General features: G+C 34.3%; 1 protein-coding gene across 5 annotated transcripts in view; it reads right to left on the reverse strand.

Annotated features, from left to right (window-relative positions):
* The window catches only part of CHM (CHM Rab escort protein), a 208,851-nt gene that overhangs the window by 106,575 nt on the left and 80,335 nt on the right, over positions 1-21,941 (reverse strand). For 4 of the 5 annotated variants that reach the window (XR_012374805.1, XM_025878733.2, XM_073880936.1 and 1 more), the window contains exons 5-8: positions 20,374-20,761; positions 15,334-15,450; positions 14,710-14,830; positions 13,035-13,260 (exon numbers count right to left, since the gene is read on the reverse strand). Coding sequence is in view for 4 of the 5 variants with exons in the window: in XM_025878733.2 (XP_025734518.1) it covers positions 13,035-13,260; positions 14,710-14,830; positions 15,334-15,450; positions 20,374-20,761 (852 nt within the window). In the remaining variant the exon portion in view is untranslated. The remainder of the gene's footprint in view (positions 1-13,034; positions 13,261-14,709; positions 14,831-15,333; positions 15,451-20,373; positions 20,762-21,941) is intronic. The other variant, XM_025878809.2, reaches the window with a different exon arrangement.

A 21,941-nucleotide genomic window follows, 5' to 3' on the forward strand; every position in this document is an offset into this window, starting at 1 on the left:
ACTATGTAATTTGGGGACAAATATAATTCTAATATGTTCATGAGAGTCACAATAAATGCTCTAGCACCACACACTTATATATTTCAATAAGAAGTTATTCCCAAATTAAGTCTTTTCCTGTCACAACCTGAGGAATAATGCCGTCAAGGACACAAAAACATTCCATTGCTTTATTAACGACAATGCTCAATGATCTGTGAATATCCTGGAAAAAAAAAATGAAGATTACTGAGTTACTTTACCAATCTATCCATCCATCACCAGAGAACAGGTTTCAAAATGATGGATTATATCACCACCCTGCTGTTTATCCCACACAACACTCTCTCCTCAAGGGAAAAACAAACAAATGATCATACAAACATAATCATGTCTACCCTCTATACCTTATGTATCATTTCTATGCCAATATTATTAACTAGAGGGCTAAATGTCTTTAAAATTGTATGCAAAAGATTCAGAAAATGAGGTATGTTGCTCTTTTACCCTCCAGGATTCTACAATTTATAAAAATTCTATTCAAACAACAGCCCTTCAACTTTTGGGAGACAATCTTTTGGTTAATCTATTCAACACTGCTCTTCAAATTTAATAAGGGCAGTTCTCAATTGAGATAGTGCATCTCAGTGGTTCTTAACCTTTTTGGGAGGTGACAGACTCCCTTGATACAATGATAAAACTATGAACGCCCTTCCTAGAAAAATGCAGCCATGTATATCAACACAAAATTTGGCATGCAACTTCAGAGTATTCTCCCCCAAAACCCAGATGATTATTCCAGGTATTGGAATGCCAGGTTAAGGACTCTGAATCTGAAGAACTCCCCTTACTATACCCAGCCTTCCAATGCTATTTTAGGCTGTCGGATACAAGTTTCTAAAAAGATGGCTGCAAGTTTGCTTATACTATAACTGAAGATGGCCAAATAAAAAAATTTCTACATATGAAGTTATATTTCTTATATAATAAAGACAATTTTAATTTTAGCATGGTAATACCAACATTCAATGGTATTCAATTCAACTCAATTTTAGCATGGTAATACCAACATTCAAATGGTTGAATGAACTATGATACCATAGTATCATACCATATGGATATATATCCATATACCAGAGAACTGCTCAGCCATTAAATTTTTTTAAGTATGCATGTATATACACATTTATACATAGATGCCCGTATAAGCGTGGAAAAGATGGGGAAATATGCAACTGAACAATGTTAACTCAAGGGGTGGAATTTGAGGGTGGGGAACAGGGCTTGTATTTCTTTATAAAAGTGAGTGTTTGTTTTCCTATTTTTTTCAGTATTTTTATTTTTTCTCTAACTACTAAGATTGTATGTTACCAAGAATTTGCTTTATAATGGCTATTTAGTAACTTCAATATGTCAGGAAATTTGCTAAATTACCTAAGTTGTTCCACTGATTCAAATGTCAAGATCTTTTAAGATGTTCTGGTCCTTAAAGAATTTTTACACAGCTCCAGATTAAAGAACCAAAAATTGAGTATTAAGACTTTAAGAAAGAACTGCAAGAATATTTTATTCTCCCTGCCTTTCAACATTTTGGCTAGAGTCGACTATACCAATTCAATATATACTAAATTGGACTAACCCATTATTTCTCAAACAGGGAGTAGTTTGTCCTTAGGGGATATCTGTCAATGTCTGGAGACATTTTGTCTGTCACAAGTAGGTAGGTGGGTGAAGGCAGAGACATCTAGTGCATAGAGGCCAGGGATGCTGCTAAACATCCTACTATGTACAGGACAGCCCATCCCCCAACACGGCCAAGAATTATCCTAAAAATGTCAAGTATCCTGTCAAAAATGAGATTAAGAAATTCTGGCCTAAACCAAAAGCCTCAAAACAATTATGTATCTCATATAATCGGGCCATGTTCAATGACAGGTGGGATCATGCCACTCACTGATGGTACTTGGCTCAGAGTAGAACCCAATCTTCTTGCTCTTTTCTGGAAATGGATAGGTTAACTGAGCAATGTGAGATTCCTATAACTCCATCAAAGTATCATCTTGTGTGCCTTGATTAATTTCATGTAAAATCTCTTTAGACTCTCTCTGATCATTTCTGAGTACTGATGTCATTCATACCTACATTACACACTCTGGAACCTGATGAAATACTTTCTTATTCTGTAATTGGTCCGTAAGTGTGCATTTTCTTTCCTCAACTAAACACTCTTGACATTAACATCAAAGTCTACATCATATTCTTTTTCATATATATCTATTATACCTAGGCAGAGAATGGATGCTTTAAAAAATAGCTGTTGAATTAAATGGGAAGAAATGAAAATCAAATTTACAATAAATGACATAGATGCTTCTTCACAACTTTTCTGTCTCTCTAAATCCTTTTCTTCTTGTTGATCAGAATTGGGCCCAGAGAGCAATTACCCTGGTTACTCACTCTTCAGCTACGTTCCCTAGACAACAGCAACACTTGGAAACTTATTAGAAATGCAAATTTTCAGGCTTCACACCAGATCTAAAAGTCAGAAACTCTGGGAATGGGGCCCAGTAATGGTGTTAAATTCTGACACAAGTGAAGGCTTGAAAACACTGCTCTACCAATTCTGTGACACAATTTTTTGCAGCAATTCATAAATACCTACTATTCATTAATTTACCCATCAAATACTTAATGACTAATGTACACCGGGCAGTGCATTGAGGCAATCTTGTAATATTCCCTAATATCAGGGTTTTTAAAAAGTATTATTATTATAAAAGTACATAAAAAATATTATTATGTTTGGTAGATAAAAGATTACTCAACTGATTAAACGGGGGTTAGAAAACCTGCCACCTATTTTGTAAAGAAAGTTTTTGGAACACTGCTGTGTCCATCCTTTTACATATTGTCTATGACTGCAAATAGTTTCAATGGAGACCACATGTCTTACAAAGCCAAAACTATTTACTGACACTTTACAGAAAAAAATTTGTTGACCCACTATATTAGAATACTAAACCTGGCTCAGTCCCTAATTCAGACAACAGCAGCAGCAGCAATAATTATAATAATCATACTAAGAGTAATAGTAATAACAGCTAACACTTATGTAGTACACTAAGGCAATCAATGTTTTAACCACTTTCTAGATATTAATTCATTTTCATCCTTACAACCTATGAGGTAGATGCTATTATCATCCCCATGAAAAATGAGGAAACTGGAGCAGAGAGGTTAAATAACTGGCCCAAGAATACACAGCTAGTAAATGGCAGAACCAGGATTTAACCCCCATGGGTCTGGCTCTAAAATGTACCCTCTTGTTCATTATACTATCCTTCTCTTTCACAACAATAGAGCATAAATATCTGGTTGCATCTGTCCCAAGAGGTGCCTGAAAATTCAGTTCCAATAGCAACATTTTCCAAGTTTTCCCATCCCTTTTCTGTCTTTATACTCCAGAAGCACCTTTATTATAAACTCTTTAGGACCTCTTCTTTTCATAAGCCCTTAAGGAATGATTATCTGAGTAAAAAAATGTTTTCTTTTATTGAAAATTCGTAACAATAGTTCTCAATCCTTGTTTTTAGGTCATGGATGACTATGAAAATCTGATGAAACTATGAGTTCCTTTCATAAAGACATACATATAACATTTTGTATATAAATTCCAAGGACCCACAGACCCTAGGTTAAGAACCTTTGGCATAGGGCGCCTGGGTGGCTCAGTCGTTAAGCGTCTGCCTTCGGCTCAGGTCATGATCCCAGGGTCCTGGTATCGAGTCCCACATCTGGCTCCCTCCTCGGTGGGAAGCCTGCTCTCCCACTCCTACTGCTTGTGTTCCTGCTCTTGCTATCTCTGTCTCTGTCAAATAAATAAATAAAATTAAAAAAAAAAAAAAAGAACCTTTGGCATATAGCATATCTCAGTGCAGCTCTACTCAGCTGCAGGGCTACAAAGCAATAATATGTAGTGATCCACAACGAAAATATTTCTTACTTAACTATAGGACTTTTGCACTCAATGTTAATTTAATTAATGTTTCTGTTGAATTCACTTTGGCAATTTTTTAACCTTTAATTGCAAATATTTAAGGTTCAATTCAATAATCAAGCTTTACACACACAAACAATTTGGACTGGTCAAATCTACCTATCAGATATAGGTTGTTTCCACACCCACATTTTTAGGTGTATCATGGAGTTCTACCTATGACACTGAGGTGAGGGGGGTAGGGAACCAGTGGGGTTGGGAGCATGAAACACAGGAATGATAACTAGCCTCCAAAACATATAAAATCTAACTGCTACTGGGCTCATCTGCATTAGTGTTCATCAAATGCAAACATAAAAATTACAGGGCTGAAGGGGAAATTTGTTTGCTTGTAATGTTTTTCCTTTTACCTTTATCTGTTAGGTAAAATGTGGGAAATTGAAAGAATTCCTTTATTCATCTAAAGTAGTATTTCCTACTGGGCACAGAATTGGAACATATTTCTAAGAATACTGTAAGAATGGCCCTTAGTCTCATCTGTTTTTTTTTTTTTTTTAGAAAGTGACTGTGTATTGACAGTAAGAAATTATAACAAATTACAAGTTGTTAAAAGCTGACAAATATCACAAATATTTTTTTTAATTCCCCCAAAATAACAATATTTTTATTAACTAACTCCTTTTAGTTTTTTCAGAAAATGTTTAAAAATTGTGGGGCACCTGGGTGGCTCAGTCAGTTAAGCGTCCGACTTGATTTCAGCTCAGGTCATGATCTCAGGGTCGTGGGATTGAGTCCTGCGTTGGGCTCTGTGTTCAGTGTGGAGTCTGCTTGTCCCTCTTCCTCTGCTCCTCCCCCCTGCTTGTTCTCTCTTTCTCAAATAAAAAAATAAAATCTTTAAAAAAATTGTGTAAGATTGTGTAAGAGGTAAGTCATGAAGAATGCATACCAGGAAATCTGCTTTCTAGCCTCAGCCTCTTTATCTTTCCTCATTTATAAAATTAGACCAGTCAAAACAATATGAAAGCATTCTTTCAATTCTAATTTTTTTTTTTTGTGATATTACTACCAGAATAGTAGGGAGATTTTTACAAGAAAAGAGATTAAACAGAATGCTGTTAAAGGGAAATAATAATGTACTGTTAAAAGTATCTAGATCTATAATCTAAGCCGCCATGCTTATGTGTGTGGAAGGGCAAGAACACTGGGGGCAGACTTTAAGAAGCCACCTCAATTTTGCTCTGACTTTACATGCAACTGAACATATAAACTCATAAAACTTTCCATTGGTATAATCTTTGGCCAATTTTAACATTTCTCTTGGTTTTCCAATAGGTTCATCCAGGATAACAAATGTCTTAGATTTCTGAAAATTCTCTGAATAAAAAGTGTTGGTTATTAGAGAATAAAATAGGCAGGTTACTTTGGTCTGAGAGATGTTTTCTACAGAGTTCTCCAAATATAACAATAAAGGAGAGGAAAAGATAAAACAATAGAAAATACTTTATAATTTATATTAAAAATAAATTCCATGATTATAACAAAATCAGAGTAGCATCTATGTGGTCCCTTGTAGGCATCATTATTCAAGCCATTGCTGAATGAATTTATCAAGTGGGAGATTCCCTCTCCTATCTTTCCATGCTATTTTTATAATCTTGAGCAAGTTACTTACATATTTTGGACTTTTGGTGTTCTCTCATTCTCTCTTTTTAAAAGCTATAAGTTAGAGATCAACTTGTATTCCAAAATTTCCTGAGGGAGATCTCGCATTTGTTCAATTTTCCATAGTCAATACTCAGAAAAATGTCACTTGAGTACAAACATCTAGTAAAAAGTATTTGGTGGTGATTCTACATGTGTGTGCATGCACAATATTCATATTACATGTTAAAAGTAAAAAAAACACATCTTTTATGTTTTAAGAATCCTACTACATTAAAGGAAAAAAGAAAATAAAATTTAGGCCACTGAAGAATGGAAGACTGAATTACCCAGTAAATTATCAGTTGAATAAATCCTTCTTATAAAAATCAAGTAACAATCCCTGGGCAGTCTAAGTCTACTTATAAAAAAGTGTAGTTTGTTTGATCCCACTGGTACTGTTCCATTTCACAGGTTATCACACACTATGTGAAACCTACTCTGAACTAGAAAGTTCTAAAAGCTACCATGTTACCAACCACACAGATAACAGAAATAAATTAGTCAGGGCTTAAAAAGGACTTCTGTTTAGAAGATATATTGAGAGAGTCTAAAAACCTATATACTGCACACATATCCTGTCCAGTGTGTCAGAAAAAATACTAACCAATATATGGTAGGGAAAATTCTATGGCTTGCTAGATTAGAAAAAATACAGTTTTCAATGACTTTTCTTCCCAAAAGGTCCAATTTATGACATATTAGTGGGTAGTATTACAATAAGTAAGCTTCAGATTTTTTACTTAAAAATAAGTCTACCGGGGCTCCTGGGTGGTTTCAGTTGGTCAAGTGTCTGACTCTTGATTTCGGCTCAGGTCATGATCTCAGGGTCCTGGGATGGAGCCCAGTGTCGGGATGCCCACTGAGTGAAGAGTCTGCTGGTCTCTCTCTCCCTCTGCCCCTCTCCTGTTTGCTCACTTGCTCTCTCTCTCTCTCTTAAATAAATAAACCTTTTAAAAAAATCTACCTATTTAAATGGATAAAAACCTCAAAGGGTGTTTATTAATGAAAGTTATCTCTAATAATTAAAATGTTATACTGAATTCATTTAGAATGCAAGGATATGACTTAACAAATGTCTTTGAATCCTCACATAAATATGCATGCATGCCATTTATATCAGTAGCCTTGATGAGTACCCACTGTAACTGGCTGAGAAATGCTTAGGCTTATAATAAAACAGAATATAGAATGGTGGTTAGAAATCACAGAACAGGTGACATCTAATTCTGATAAACTGGTGATAAAAAGTGTAGCCTATGATGTATAGATGGTAGTAGTGTTACTATTTTAGGATATAAACAAAACAACATTTATATGAAATTACAAACTGTGATGTAAGGAATCAAATATAAAGTTAATATCCCTAGGCTAATGCATTTTTATTATAATTCACATACATTTATGTGTGTGTGTAAGTGTGTATATATTTTATACACCTCAGAGACCTTAGATTTACTTTAATTACCAAAAAACCACCCAAAAGTTTAATATACTACTTCAAAAAAAAAATGGAAAAAGTTTTTGGTTTATTTTGTTTTTAATCAACTACCTATATGTATATACATTGTATAATTCCCTGAAAGTATCAATTCAAATTGCAGAGTGAGGTATCATTTTTATAATAAACATTAAATCTGTATCATACACAAAATTCTGATATACACTCTATAGAGGATAAAAAGATGTAGAAGGCTGATAAAAACTCAGCCTTAAAGAGAGTACAGAGGTGCTGGGGTGGCTCAGTAGGTTGAGCTTTCGACTCTTGATTTTGGCTCAGGTCATAATCTCAGGGCTGTGAGATCAAGCCCCAGCTCTCGGTTCAAGGTGGAATCTGCTTCTCTCCCCCTCTCCTTCTCCCTTGGCTCCACCCTCTGTTCATGTGCACGTGAGCACATGCACACGTGAGCACACATGCACTCCCACTCTCGTGCTCTAAAATAAATAAATAAATCTTTAAAAAAAGAGGGTACAATCATTTTTGGGGAAAAATGTCTTCTTTATCTAGGATTCAACACATATAAGGTCTCATTTTGAAATTTTATATCAGTATAGGACAAACAAAACTTTTCAGTGTTTTTTCCCTTAAAAACAACAAACAAACAAACACCAAGTAGTATTTACTAGATGTAAATATGATCTGAATTAGGAAAGGAAATACAGGGATTTAGTGGAAAAACAGGAATGAGGTTAAGAATTCCATTTTCAAAAAATGGTAAGGAAAACCAGTGAGCTTCTGTTCACTCCCCAGTAATCTGTTCATTCTGTCCCTATTCCTTTTTTTTTTCCTGTCCCTATTCCTTACCTAAAAGCTCTGTAGGAGTGAGTAGCAAGTGGCAACACAAGAAGAAAATAGTGTGGCTCCTTTTACATCAGGCAATGCCACAGGAAGAGAAAAAGAATGATTAACAAAACCAGAAAACCTCCCTCTTAGTTTAAATTGATAGGAGGACCCCTGGTCCTGTGGGAAATGACAGTCCCTATTCATGCCTACTTTGGCAAGTAACTGGAGAAGGAAGAGTTTGTCCGGAAATACACAGACCTATCATATTCAGAATTAAATTACTTTCAAATTTATGACATTCTCACCTCTGCATGATTAAGAAATGTGTACAGGAGAATATCTACTTCCAGCAGTATACTGGACTGGATACTGTGAAGGGACCTCTTGTTTCTACCCAAAAAAAAATGACTTTTTACATTAAGCATAACTTTTATTGCACTGCTGAGATTGAAAGAAATGTCTACAAGAAACTCCCCAACCCCAAATACACACACACAGTACAAAAAACCTTGAGCTAAATTCAAAGCTTCAAGAAAAAAAAAATCAAAACAAAACACTGCAATTAAATAAAAGCAAGTCTTGGGGCGCCTGGGTGGCTCATTCGGTTAAACGTCTGCCTTCGGCTCAGGTCATGATCCCAGGGTCCTGGGATCAAGCCCCATGTCGGGCTCTCTGCTCAGTGGGAGCCTGCTTCTCCCTCTCCCTGCCGCTCCCCCTGCTTGTACTCTCTCTCTCTCTGTCAATCAATCAATCAATAAAATCTTAATTAAAAAAAAAGCAAGTCTTCATTCTAGCCATAAGTAACACTCTTCCCAAGATACATGAACCATGTTTTTAAACAGTTATGTCACTACGAGATGCATTTTTTAAGTTTTATTTAAATTCCAGTTAGTTAACATACAATGTAACTTTACATTTCAGGTGTACAATATAGTGATTCAACACTTCCATAAAATACTTGGTGCTCATCACAAGTGCATTCCTTAATCCCCATCACTTATTTAACCCATTCCCCCACCCATCTCCAGTCTAGTAACTATGTGTTTATTCTAAGAGATGCATTTCTAATAAAGTTTTACTTTTATGTTAAAAAAAAGTCTTGTTGCTCATATTAATCAGTGTGGGAACTGTACCTGGGGTTCCTTTAATAAGAAAGGATCCCCTTATTATATGCAACTGATGAATTACTGAACACTACATCTGAAACTAATGATGTACGGTATGTTGGCTAATTAAATTTAAATGAAAAAAAAAAGAAAGGATCCCCTGAAAGGAGCTGAAATAGTCCCAAATCTTAGTGCCTTCTGGCTGAAGCAAACACAATCCTTGAAGGAAAGCATCCTTAATTCGGGTCCCCAGATTTCCAAAGATTAAAACCAATCAAATATAAACTCTCAAAGATAAGCATGGCACAAGAAACTAAACCAATAACATGAATCAACAGAATTTAAGATATATGAACAAAATGAACAAGCAAAAGAAAATATCAAACAACAAGAAAGATCTGGGGAGAGGAGGAGCAGAGCTTCTACAAATGAAAGACTACAATATTGAAGTAAAAAAATGAGAGGATCAGAGACAAACAGAGAGAATTAATAAACTGGAAAAGAGATCTTAATAAAGTACCCAGAATATAGCCAGAATGACAAGGAGATAGAAAGTATGAAAGAGATTAAGAAATAGGGATGAGAGAATGCAAAATTCTAAAACATTTCTAGTTAGGGTTCCAAAAAAGGAAGGAGAGAGACAATGGAGGAAAACCAGTATTTGCAAAGATACTGGCTGACAATTTTCCAAAATGATAAATGACAATTCACAGATAGAGGAAATACATTGAAGTTGTTTGAACCATATGGAATTGTAGGTCAAAATGGTTTAATATTACTAATTACACATGATTTAACTGATACCAAGCTAAAGAAACACCTAAATTCACTGCAGTGAAAATGCAGAACACCAAAAACAATCTTAAAAACAACCTGAGAGAAAAGAAATATGATTTATAAAGAAGTGAAAATTAGGCTGACATCAATTTTTCAACAGCAAAAGAAGGAATCCAAATGACAGTGGAATAAAATTTTAAAGTACTGAGAAAAAGAACTGCCAACCTAGAAATGATTTCCTCACAAATCTTCCCTCAAAACAAAAAGACAAAAAAAAGTTATGTTCATATACAAACTAGGCATTTACTGCCAACAGATGTAAACCAGAGGAACTTTTAAAATTAGATACTTCAAAAGGAAGGAACAGACTCCTATTAACAAGATTCATCCTGCTTGGTAAGACAGAGATTGTCAAATGGGATTAAAAATATGTAATAATTTGCTATTGAGAGCCCCAAATACAGACTCAGAAGACTCAGAGATGGAGAAAGATAAAACAGGCAAACACTAATAAGTTGTAGTAGCTATTATAATATCAGATAAAGTAGACTTTAAGGAAAAAAAATTCATTATTAGGGATGGAGAAGTCAGCAAATAATGTAAAATATTACATTCATCAGGAAGATTAAACAGTTATAAATTTAAATGATCTTAACAAATTGCCTCAAAATAAATATAAGGTAAAAACTGACAGAACTATAGGGAGAAACTGAGAAATCAAACATCATAATGGGAGATTTTAAAATACTTTATTACTGGTAGATCAAAGGAAAAAACTCAACAAAATTTGCAAATTACAAAAAAAATTTGCAAATTATAACTTGAAGCCTGCCTTATTAGACTCCAAGACCAATAATTAGAGAACCCTGTGCCCAAGAACTAAACACATTCTTCTTGAACATAAATGGAAAAATTACAAAAATTGATGACATACTAAGTCATAACATAAAGCTCGAAGTATTAATACCATAAAAACATGTTTTCCATAGCAGCAATGTCCACAATAGCCAAACTGTGGAAGGAGCCAAGATGCCCTTCAACAGATGAATGGATAAAGATGTGGTTCGTATATACAATGGAGTATTACTCAGCCATCAGAAAGGATGAATACCTACCATTTACATCGACATGGATGGAAGTGGAGGGTATTATGCTAAGTGAAATATGTCAATAAGATAAAGACAATTATCATATGGTTTCACTTATATGTGGAATATAAGAAATAGGGCAGAGGACAATAGGAGAAGGGAGGAAAAACTGAATGGGAAGAAATCTGAGAGGGAGACAAACCATGAGAGACTCTTGACTCCAGAAAACAAACTGAAGGTTGTGGATAAGGAGGAGGGTGGGGGGATGGAGTAACCAAGTGATGGGCATTAAAGGAGGTCACGTGATGTGATGAGCACTGGGTGTTATATGCAACTAATGAATCACTGAACATTGTATCAAAAAGTAATGATGCACACTATGTTGGCTAATTGAACTTAAATAAAAAAAAACATTTTCCAGACGTAACTTAATTTTCTACAATGAAATTAGATGGTAAGAGCAAAAGAATCAACCAAATCAGTTATTTTAAAACCTCTCATAATGGGGCGCCTCGGTGGCTCAGTGGGTTACGCGCCTGCCTTCAGCTCAGTTCATGATCCCGGACTCCCGGGATCGAGCCCCACATCAGGCTCCCTGCTCAGTGGGGATTCTGCTTCTCCCTCTCCCACCCCCCCCGCTTGTGCACTCTGTCAAATAAATAAATCTTAAAAAATAAAATAAAACCTTCTTCAACAATCCATGGGTCAATGTAGAAATCATAATGGAAATTAAGATATTTAGGACTAAAAGATAATGAAAATAATACATAATAACTGTGAAGAGTCAAAAGAGGAGTTGGCACTTTATCATCTCAAATGCTTATATTAGAAAATAAAAACGATATTTAACATTTAACATTGGGTTTCATCCTAAGAATTGGCAGGGACAGAAAAGGGGAGGGATGAACTGAACAAAACCCAAAGTAAGTAAAATAAAGGAGATAATAAAGAATGGAAATTAATGAACTAGGAACACAAAGCTGTAATAGAAAGAATCAAAAAGCCAAAAAGTTGATTCTTCGAAAACATAATAGACTGTAAAACTTGCTCAAGGTTACATGGCCAATGAATGGAGAAGCCAGGACTTAAATCTTGGTAGTCTGTCTCCATAGTCCAGGTTTTTAACTACCATGCTCCACTACCCTAAAAGTGCTAAGTATAAAAAGAAAAGATTGTTATGTTTGACTACATTAATCTTAATGACCTCCATGCATCATGAATACCATAAAGCAAGATATATGCAACACATACAACTAAGAAAAGATTAGTATTCAGAACAAAATCTCCTACAAATCAATAAGGAAAATACAGTAACACAAGAGACTAATGGAAAAACACAGGAACATGCATTTCACGAAAGAGAAAACATGAATATAAAATAACCATATGAGAAGATGCTCCTCCTCCTAAGTAGTCTAGGAAATGCAAAATAAAAGTATAATGTGAGGCTATTTTATGTGAGTCAGACTGAAAAAAACTTAAAAACCTAATAACAAATGTTGGCAAAGATGTAGACCTATGGAAATTCTTATATACTGCTGTGGGATGTAAACTGTTACAGTGCTCTGGAGAAAAATTTGGGTACTATCTTGTATGAACATTCATATACCCCATGACTTGGAAATTCCACTCCTAGATATGTATCCTAGAGAAATTCTTGAGCATATATATCCAGAAACATACACAAAGATGTTAATAACAGCAAAAAACAAAACAAAAAAACCAAAACAAACAAACAAAAAACCCCCTGGAAACATCTTGTCTCTACCAAAAGAAAAATGGACAAATAAATTATGGTCTATTCACAATGGAATACTACATAGCAATGAAAGTAACTCTAATTATGCAAAACAAGGATGATGTTTTGAAACATAATATTGAGTGAAATAAGGAATTTACAGTGGGGTTCTATTTTATGAAGTTCAAACACAGGCCAAACTGAGTATCAGATAGGTAGGTAGGCAAATACATAGATTTATAAAAGAGCAGAACAACAAAGTATGCTTGCATATACTAAATCTTGAATAAATCTCATTTTTGTTTTTTTAATTTTCATCTTTTATTACCTTAAGAAGAAACAAGAGAACCAATGCCAGTCTTACCTGCAGAAACATTGAGGAAGTTCTCCTTGGCCATATAAAGGAAACAAAAATGGAGTGTTGCCATACCGCCCAAGACAGCGAAGAAAGTTTTTGGTAGCTTTGAGACCATCTACGGTATTGCAGGCTGTCTCTGATGTCATTGCAATTGAATGAAGGACAAAGTACCGGAGGTTGGGGGTTAATTTTTGAGTTTTTAAATACTCAGAAAATGTAATCTCCTCATAGGCTATGTAAAGATAAAAATTTATCAGTTAAAATCAGAACCAAACTTCCAATTTAAAAAACACTGCACAAAAGAGATCAAGCCTGTTCAAAACACTTGGCAAAGGACCCAGGTGGTAAATACTACATTTTAGACAGAAACCACAGATTTTAGGGGAAAAAAAGGAACTAGAAACAATCTCACTATCTTAACTGAATTAATGGCACAATTTTTAAGCTTTAAACAACGAATCTTTAGTAGTTTACAGACTTAAAAAAATTAGAAAAATATTAAATAATTCATTAACCATCACAATAGGTTTCCATAATTGGCAATAATTAACTTTATTATCATTAAAACTGCAGAATAATGTCAATAATTACACTTTGAAATATTCAATATGACAAATGGCAATTTTTTGGTGAAAACAATGATAGAGCGATACTTAATTTTTTTGAAATGTGTATTTCTTACTAAAGCTAAGAACAATAAACTATGACTAAAAAGTAAGGAAGTTAATTTCTGTGTGGCTAATGGAATCAGTCTTACTGCCTTATATCACACCTCAAAACAAGGGACCCCTAAAAACTACTCATTTAAAGAACAGAAAAAAATGTAATTGGACTGTTAGTGGTAGGAAATACAACTCCATGATGAAAAAGAAAAACATAAAAATTATAAAAATTTACTTAGAGAACATAAGTTTATACCACTGTGAAGAACGATTTGGCAGTATCTAATGGACATGAAGCTTTAAGAGCAAGAGCCTGACTTTTAATATTCCATCAAGTAAAAAAAAAAAACAAAACTGCTCTATTTCTCATTGTAACCTTATAAATGAAACATCAATAGACTATTCCTATTTTGGATAATGTTTCCAGCCCAAAGCACTTAAAAAGTATAAAGCTCTGATACTAAACGGAGATATTCAATTTTCAACAAACTCTAAAGTAACTGTATGATTTGGGTCAAAGCCAAGACTAGAAACCATCATGTCCTCTAATACACTCCCCATACCATCTAGCCTCTTTTTCTTAATCAGTCAAAATGAATAATTCAATATACCAAGCAAAAGTAATCCTGGGAAAATGAAAAAAATATACAGATTTTTTTAACTGCTGAAAAAAATTAATGGAACAATGAAAAGAGAATATCATCTATGAAGAACTAGTTGACAGCAGTATTTACTTAACAAGAATAAAAACTTCCACAATGATGAAAACATTCTATAGCTGTACTGTAGCCATAGTAGCTAATAACCACATGTGGCTACTGAGCACTTCAAATATGGCTAGTCCAACTGAGGAACTGAATTTTAAATTTTATTTAATTCTAATTAATGTTAATTTAAATAGCTACATGTTATTCATGGCAAACCTCCTGGAGAAATGAGCGGCTTACTACATTAGAGCAAGCATATTAAAATAAGAAAGCTCAAATAACTAGAGAACACAATTTAATAGAAAACAATACCTTTATATTCATCAGGATGTTTTTCATACTCCATACAAAATGTAAGAAACTTCATTAGCATTCGCTTTTCTACCATAGTAAGTTGTTTGCTATTAAAGACATCTGCTCTAGAACAAGGAACCTGAAAAACATTATTTTAAGTTAAAAAACTGCTTCCTAGTGATACAAATATTCCAAATTACATTTTTTCCTTTTAACTATAACAAGATCATTATTTCCATTCTAGCCATTCATGTTACCTTCCATCAGTTCTAATGGCATCTCTGTTGGCCTCAGAGCTAATTAACTTGTGAGCTCTCTTACTTAGTTCTGCCAAGTTGCTCCTTATGCCATTAAAAGGCCAATGGCATGTCACCCCTAACTGGGTACAAATGACAGCTCAAATCTAGCAATACTGCCTGATATTAACCTTTTCTCAACACCAACATCAGGCTGCAGAATAACTCATGAAAAAATTAACACTAGAAATTTTAACTGAGTAATCTCTTACTATTTACTTTTACCATGCAGGACTGGAATTTGCTGCTTTGCCAGGAAAATAACAATCCTATTTGCTTATCCTTCCAAAACATATCATAATAACTTAAGCTCATACCCAGTTACAATACTTCAGTAGCAAAGTACCTGTTCCACTCTTCCTTCTCGAAATGCAAGAATCCTGGTAATATTTTTGAACTCTGCATATCGACTTACATTAGATTTGATTAAAAGATCAATTAGCAATCCTCGAGAATACAGCAGCTGTACAAAGAAAATATTTTACAGGATGAAATAAAAGGTAAAATTGTGGAAAAACTGATAAATGCTAAATAAAGATATATATAATCCCACTACATTTTTAAATATTTGTAAAAAGCATTCTACCTATTAATACTGTCATACATAACACACTTTACAACAGGTTTACAACTGATTATCTGAAATTCAAAACCCAAAAAACTCTGGAATTCAAAGTTTTTCCATAATTTGGCAACAAAATGACCCAAACTGATATAAGGCTCTTCTGTCTTTGCCCCACTTACTGTGAATATTCATACATTTGACTGCAGGAATATTAATAGGTTTAATTATAGAGTGCCTCCTCAGACTCTGCTAAGACTGTTGTTACATCATCTATAGCATATCAGCATATGTACTGTATTACTTTCTAAAATAATTTTTAAAATCTCAATAACAGAACACACCAGTCCCAAGGGTTTTGAATAAGAGACCGTAGCCTTATAAAACAACAAGTGGTCATTAAGACACCAGCTCGCTGGACTTCCTCACCAAACAAAAAAGAAAAAGATTGGTTATGCATTTCCACCACAAGAGTTGAATTTTAAGGTCCCTCTATCATCCTAGCAGGCTAGATTTAAATGATATGTCTTTTTCAAGAAGTGAGGATGATGGGTATCGCCAGCATGCATGTGAGGAATTGATTTAATCATTCACATCGCTCATAAACAATATCAGACAGACAAAAACAACTTCAACAGTATTATCTAGCATGTTCTAAATTTAACCATATGGTTAAATGCAACAAATTTGGCTATGTCCTATAATGATATACCTTTAAGTATCTATAAATAAATGTTAAAAATGTAAATGTTACATCTGTAATAGGGGAGGGAAAGAAAACAATTAGCTTTACTACAAAGAAAAAGGGAATTTCAAAAACATCAATCCAAACTGGTTAGTCTGAGTATCCAAGAGGTCAGTAAAGACTTTGAAAATCAGTATCAGTTAGGTGAATTTTTATAAAGTCCAGCATTGTACAGAACAAAGCTGGCATTGCTTCTTTTTCTGAAACTAATCCAATTACCCTGACTAAATATAGCATGTTAATTCATTATCTTCAGCCTAATACCCTACACAACTGATATAGCCCATGTTTTTAAGAATATATTGCCAAGTATTCTGTAATTATAATAAAAAATAGGTACTTCAAATACCTAATTCGTTTCAACAAATACTTGAAATTCAATGATCCCTCAGTAGTCATAATAATTTCACAAATATTAACCAAACACAAGATGTATTTTCACTTAATAAGATCTAGTAAAGCTTAAGATTTAATGCCAGCTTAAAAATAATGCATTTAAGATAACACTGAAGAGAACACATTTCAATTAAAACTACACTAAACTTTTGTCTGAAGCTTAGTAATAACAAGTAAGTATTTAAACCTACGCCTCTTTTTCACCACTAAGTGATGTAACATAAATTTCAGTGATGAGAGGCTAAAGAATACCAAGTATCCTTCAATAGAAAAATGGATAAAGTTGTGTGTGTATATATATATATATACACACAATGGAATTACTTGGTAATAAAAAAGAATGAAATCTTGCCTTTTGCAACAACATGGATGGACCTAGAGGGCAGTATACTAAGTGAAATAAATCAGAGAAAGACAAATACCATATGATTTCACTTATATGTGGAATCTAAAAAACAAAACAAATGAACAAAGAAACAAAACCAGACTCTCAACTACAGAGAACAAACTGGGGAGTTGCCAGAGAGGAGATGGGTGGCTGTGGTTGGGTGAATGAAATAGATAAAGGGAATTAAGAGGTACAAACTTACAGTTATAAAATAAGTAAGTCATGGAGATGAGAAGTACAGCACAGGGAATATAGTCAATAATATTATAACAATGTTGTATGGTGACAGATGGTGAGTAATAGTGGTGAGCAATTAGTAAATGTATAGAATTGTCCAGTCAATATGTTGTATAACTGAAACTAATATAATATTGTATGTTAATTATACTTCAATAAAAAGAATATTTCAATGTGATTAAAATATTGACAATTAGATTTAATAATTAATCATTTTTGCTTCACTTGGCCATGTTGGTTCCATAATTATTAAAGGTATGGACTTTCTTAGAAAAGAGTTTTAATTGGTTAAGACCTTCAACTTTGATTTTCTCTATTACTATAAGAAGCATAATATTATACTATAATAATAATATATACACTATATAAAAATGGTAAGTATTTTATTTAAACTACCCTGAGTAGTATAAGACTACTTTTTAAAAGGCTATATTTATGTGGGTAAAGCACCACAGTAATGTGTGTGTCAGTTTTACCATGATGACTTTGAGATGGAACGCATGTAGAAATGTCAAGTAGGTTGGAGACATCAAACTGGACTTTAGGAAAGAGGTAGGGCTTGAAATAGATATTTGGCAATCATCCTAAATTTAGATGCCATAACTGAAACTAGAACTGAAAGAATTTCCAAGGAGTAACTGATTGCCCCAATATCATGGAATGTACTGCTTTCTAGACCATAGGTACTGAGTAAATATTCACTAAATGACTTCAAAACTAAAAAATGATAATAAACCTCTTATATTGCAATGGTTCTGCATTCTTTAGCTACTGCTGCTTCTGTAGGATGAATTTATTATTGATTATTTTTTAAATATATAAAACCATGAAAACTACTATGCAGGACAAAGTAAACTGCCTTGACTTCTCTAGACACATCTGTTTTTAATTTACCCTAAAAGACAAACTATTGTGATCCACTGAAACTCATGAAAATACCCAGAAATCTTAAGTCTCCTCAAACATCTTAGCATCTAATTAAACTATCTCCCTCTCCACTACAATCAGCATTCACTTTCTTTCATACAAGTGAATAATTTCCTACACTAATTCCAAAAACTGATACACCACCTTCTACCATTTTCCTTTGCAATATTTATACTGTATTTCAGCTACCATAAGGGTTAGAGACTATTATAAACTACTGCTGATTCTTTTTTTTTTTTTTTTTAATTTGAGAGAGAAAGAGAAGAAGAGAAAGTGAGAGAGGAGTACAAGCAGGGAGGAGGGGGAGAAGCAGGCTCCCTGCAGGGGGTTCGATCCCAGGACCCTGGAATCATGACCTGAGCCAAAGGCAGACGCTTAACCGACTGAGCCACCCAGGCGCCGCACTAGTGTTGATTCTTAACCAAAATTTATATCATCATTTAAATTAGGCATTCCATAGTCCAAGTAACTAACTAAAAATGAAAATTTCAGAACAAAGCCCATTTGTAACTTGACTACTTCAGTTTTTTTTATTTTTTGGTTTTGTAAAACTTATTTTCTGTTCATGAGAACAGGAAACCATTAATAAACTATGATTAAACTTCCACCCAGAAATCAATAGCCAAGGTAACATGGAAAAAATGCTAGATTTCAAAGCACGGCAGGGTCACAGTAGCTGAAGGTGGAATAGATGGCACAGAAATATGAAGTAGGACCAAAGTAGCAGTTAACTCAAGAGCAGAACAGAATCAGATACAGAAAGCTATGTGATGGAAAGAAACAAAGGGTAGTAAAAATATACTCGTATTTTTAGGCATCAGGTTCAAAGAGAGCAGCAGTGCGAGTATATGGGATTATATCAGCAAAATGTGAGGACTATGCAATTAGTCTCTCTTTATTCTGTAACTTGAACTTCAAGAGAGCACATTAAATTGAAAAGCTGAGTTTTGAAGCAAGTCTAATATTATTTACTATGCTCTCCTACTTCTTTTTAATTTCTTATTGTTTGCTCTCAATTTATGGGATTTAGTCTGTTTCTTTCTACTTTCTCCCAGCCCTATATCTAACTTTTTTTTTAAGATTTGTATTTATTTATTTGAGAGAAAGAGTGAGTATGCACAGGAGTTGAGGGGGAGGGCAGAGGGAGAAGTAGATTCCCCACTGAACAGGGAGCCGGACGTGGGGCTCTATTCATCGGCCCTGGGATCAAGACCTGAGCTGAAGGCAGACATTTAACCAACTAAGCTATCCAGGTGCACCCTATATCTAACCTTTTAAGACCATCCTTACTGGTTTTCTGTTCTTTTTGCACTACATTAACCTTGCTTCCTATAAACCCAATATAATATTGTACTCTCCAAAGACTCAGGGACCTCCTCTGAAGTTACACTGACCTAACATCAGAGTTCGGGACTGAAACGTAACCGAAGAAGAGCATTGTTTCCAGCCTCCCTCCCCCGCCAACCATTAAATTATCCTCTCAAGCCCTCATACCTGAACAGGTGATTTTCAAAAATGCATTGGTTTATTCAGAATGTTGATCATCATACAGACTTTTTTTAAAGATTTTATTTATTTATTTGACAGAGAGACACAGTGAGAGAGGGAACACAAGCAGGGGGAGTGAGAGTGGGAGAAACAGGCTTCCCGCAGAGCAGAGAGCCCGATGCGGGGCTCGATCCTAGGACCCTGAGATTGAAGGCAGACGCTTAACGACTAAGCCATCCAGGTGCCCCCATACAGATGTTAAAATAGTTATAGAAGGGCTAAAAAAAAGTTCATTTAATAAACTAACGATAAATATAAATTTATAATTAGGCTCATTAGAATTTTTCTCTTGATAGATTTCTTGGTGTCCATGTAGTAGAAGAATATTAGAGTGGACTCTGCTCCAGTACAAATGTATTCTTGTGCTACAGTACTGAGCATTTTTAATGCATTTTTAAACCTGTATTTAAAGAATATTTTAACTGAATTATAAATTTCTGGCTACTATCTCTTTATAAAAAAAAATGTTCCACACTTCAAAAAATAAAATTATGATAATTGGGTTTATGGTCCCAGATGCTATTTTCAATCAATTAAAAATTTGTATTATTCTAATGATAAGATGAAGAAAATTAGTACTTACTTTTGATACCAAATCAATATTAAATCTCCTGCCTTCTTTAATAATTTGTGAGTAAGTAATCCTATTTTTCTTTGGTGGCAATGCAGTGTCTTCTGCTGTAGGCACATTTTCACTTGTTTCTTCTTCTGAAGCTGACTTCACACAAGTTTTATCGTCATAACGTTTTTCTTTTTCCCCTGTTACTTCCACATCGTTTATTTCTAGGGCAGGCTCTAGATCACTGCTTGGAGTTTGTTCTGTGGGCATTTCACAGCTCACAGTGCATAATGACTCATCTTCTGAAGGCAGATAGGCGGAATGTGCAGCTTCTGTGGGGCTTCCAGATATCACAGAAGCATGATTTTTCTGCAGTGCACCAGCTTCTTCAACATCTTCATGTAAATCCTGACTAATGAGAAACCATAATAACACACTTTTGATAATTGTACTGACATTTTTATATTATTTTAATGGTGATTTTTATTTCTTTACCCCATTTATATTATCAAGTTCAGTATACATTTTGCCTTATATGAACCACACACTAAACATTCATCTGTTAAAGTTTCAATACAATATGAAACATAATTAATATTTGAAAAATACACATCAAGATTTCAGAGTTTAGTAGGGTCTGTCACATGTACTTTTGAGAATTTAATGCCATCAAGGGAATTGTATTTTAGAAACAAATCAAAAGTGCTTATGAGCACAGGCTTCAGAATAAACAGGACAATGTTCAAATCCTGACCCTGTGATTAGGTAACTCTGTGAACTTAGACAAGTTATTTATCCTCTCTGATCTAAATTATCCATCTATAACATATGGATAATAGCATCTACCTCACAAGATTGTTTTGAAGATTAATAGTTTAGTCTTCATGGTATCATGTGCAAAGAACCTGTCACAGTGCCTAGCTGTACCTAGTAAATGCTCAACAATGGTAGTTATCAAAGATTATTACTTTTGATGATGGGACAGAGCTAGAAAAAGTCTGCCATAAAATATAAGTTGGCCTATCACAATGTGGTATCTAAGAGGATCCTTTGTATTCTTTCCTGCTTTATTTTGTTTTAGTATAAGGTTCTATTACTCTACTGGAAGTCCCAATTCCAAAATTACTACTGATAAAACAGGCTCCTGTTCAATCTACCGCATTATGCATTTCACTTTCATGGTTTATCCTCCATAGAACGTACATGTCATTGAGTTGTCCTACTGTGCAACACTAAAAATGCCAATGATAGGTCTTGGGAAGTAAACACCTGATAACTGATTGCTCAAGAACTTATAGCAGCTCTTCCTTGTATGGTTTCTAAGCCCTACCCCATAAAATCTTCTTCCTGCCTCTAACCCATATCACCTTCTTTATCAACTATTTTCTGGTCTTACTGCTCTTGTTTTCAGACATATCATCTCTCTGAATCTATCAACTCCAATCTCCATGTTTTGGACCATATCATTTGTGTCTCCTGGGTTATTCATCCCACTCCCCATAATATTGTAATTCTCCTATTCTCAAAAATAAGCACGTACTTTAACAATCTATCTACTGTAAGAAAAATTTTAAATATTTCCCCCAAAAACT

The sequence above is a fragment of the Callorhinus ursinus genome, unplaced genomic scaffold (genome assembly GCF_003265705.2).
Source record: "Callorhinus ursinus isolate GAN/ISIS: 27379988/994484 unplaced genomic scaffold, GSC_fseal_2.0 scaffold40, whole genome shotgun sequence".
NCBI classification, from domain to species: Eukaryota; Metazoa; Chordata; class Mammalia; order Carnivora; family Otariidae; genus Callorhinus; species Callorhinus ursinus.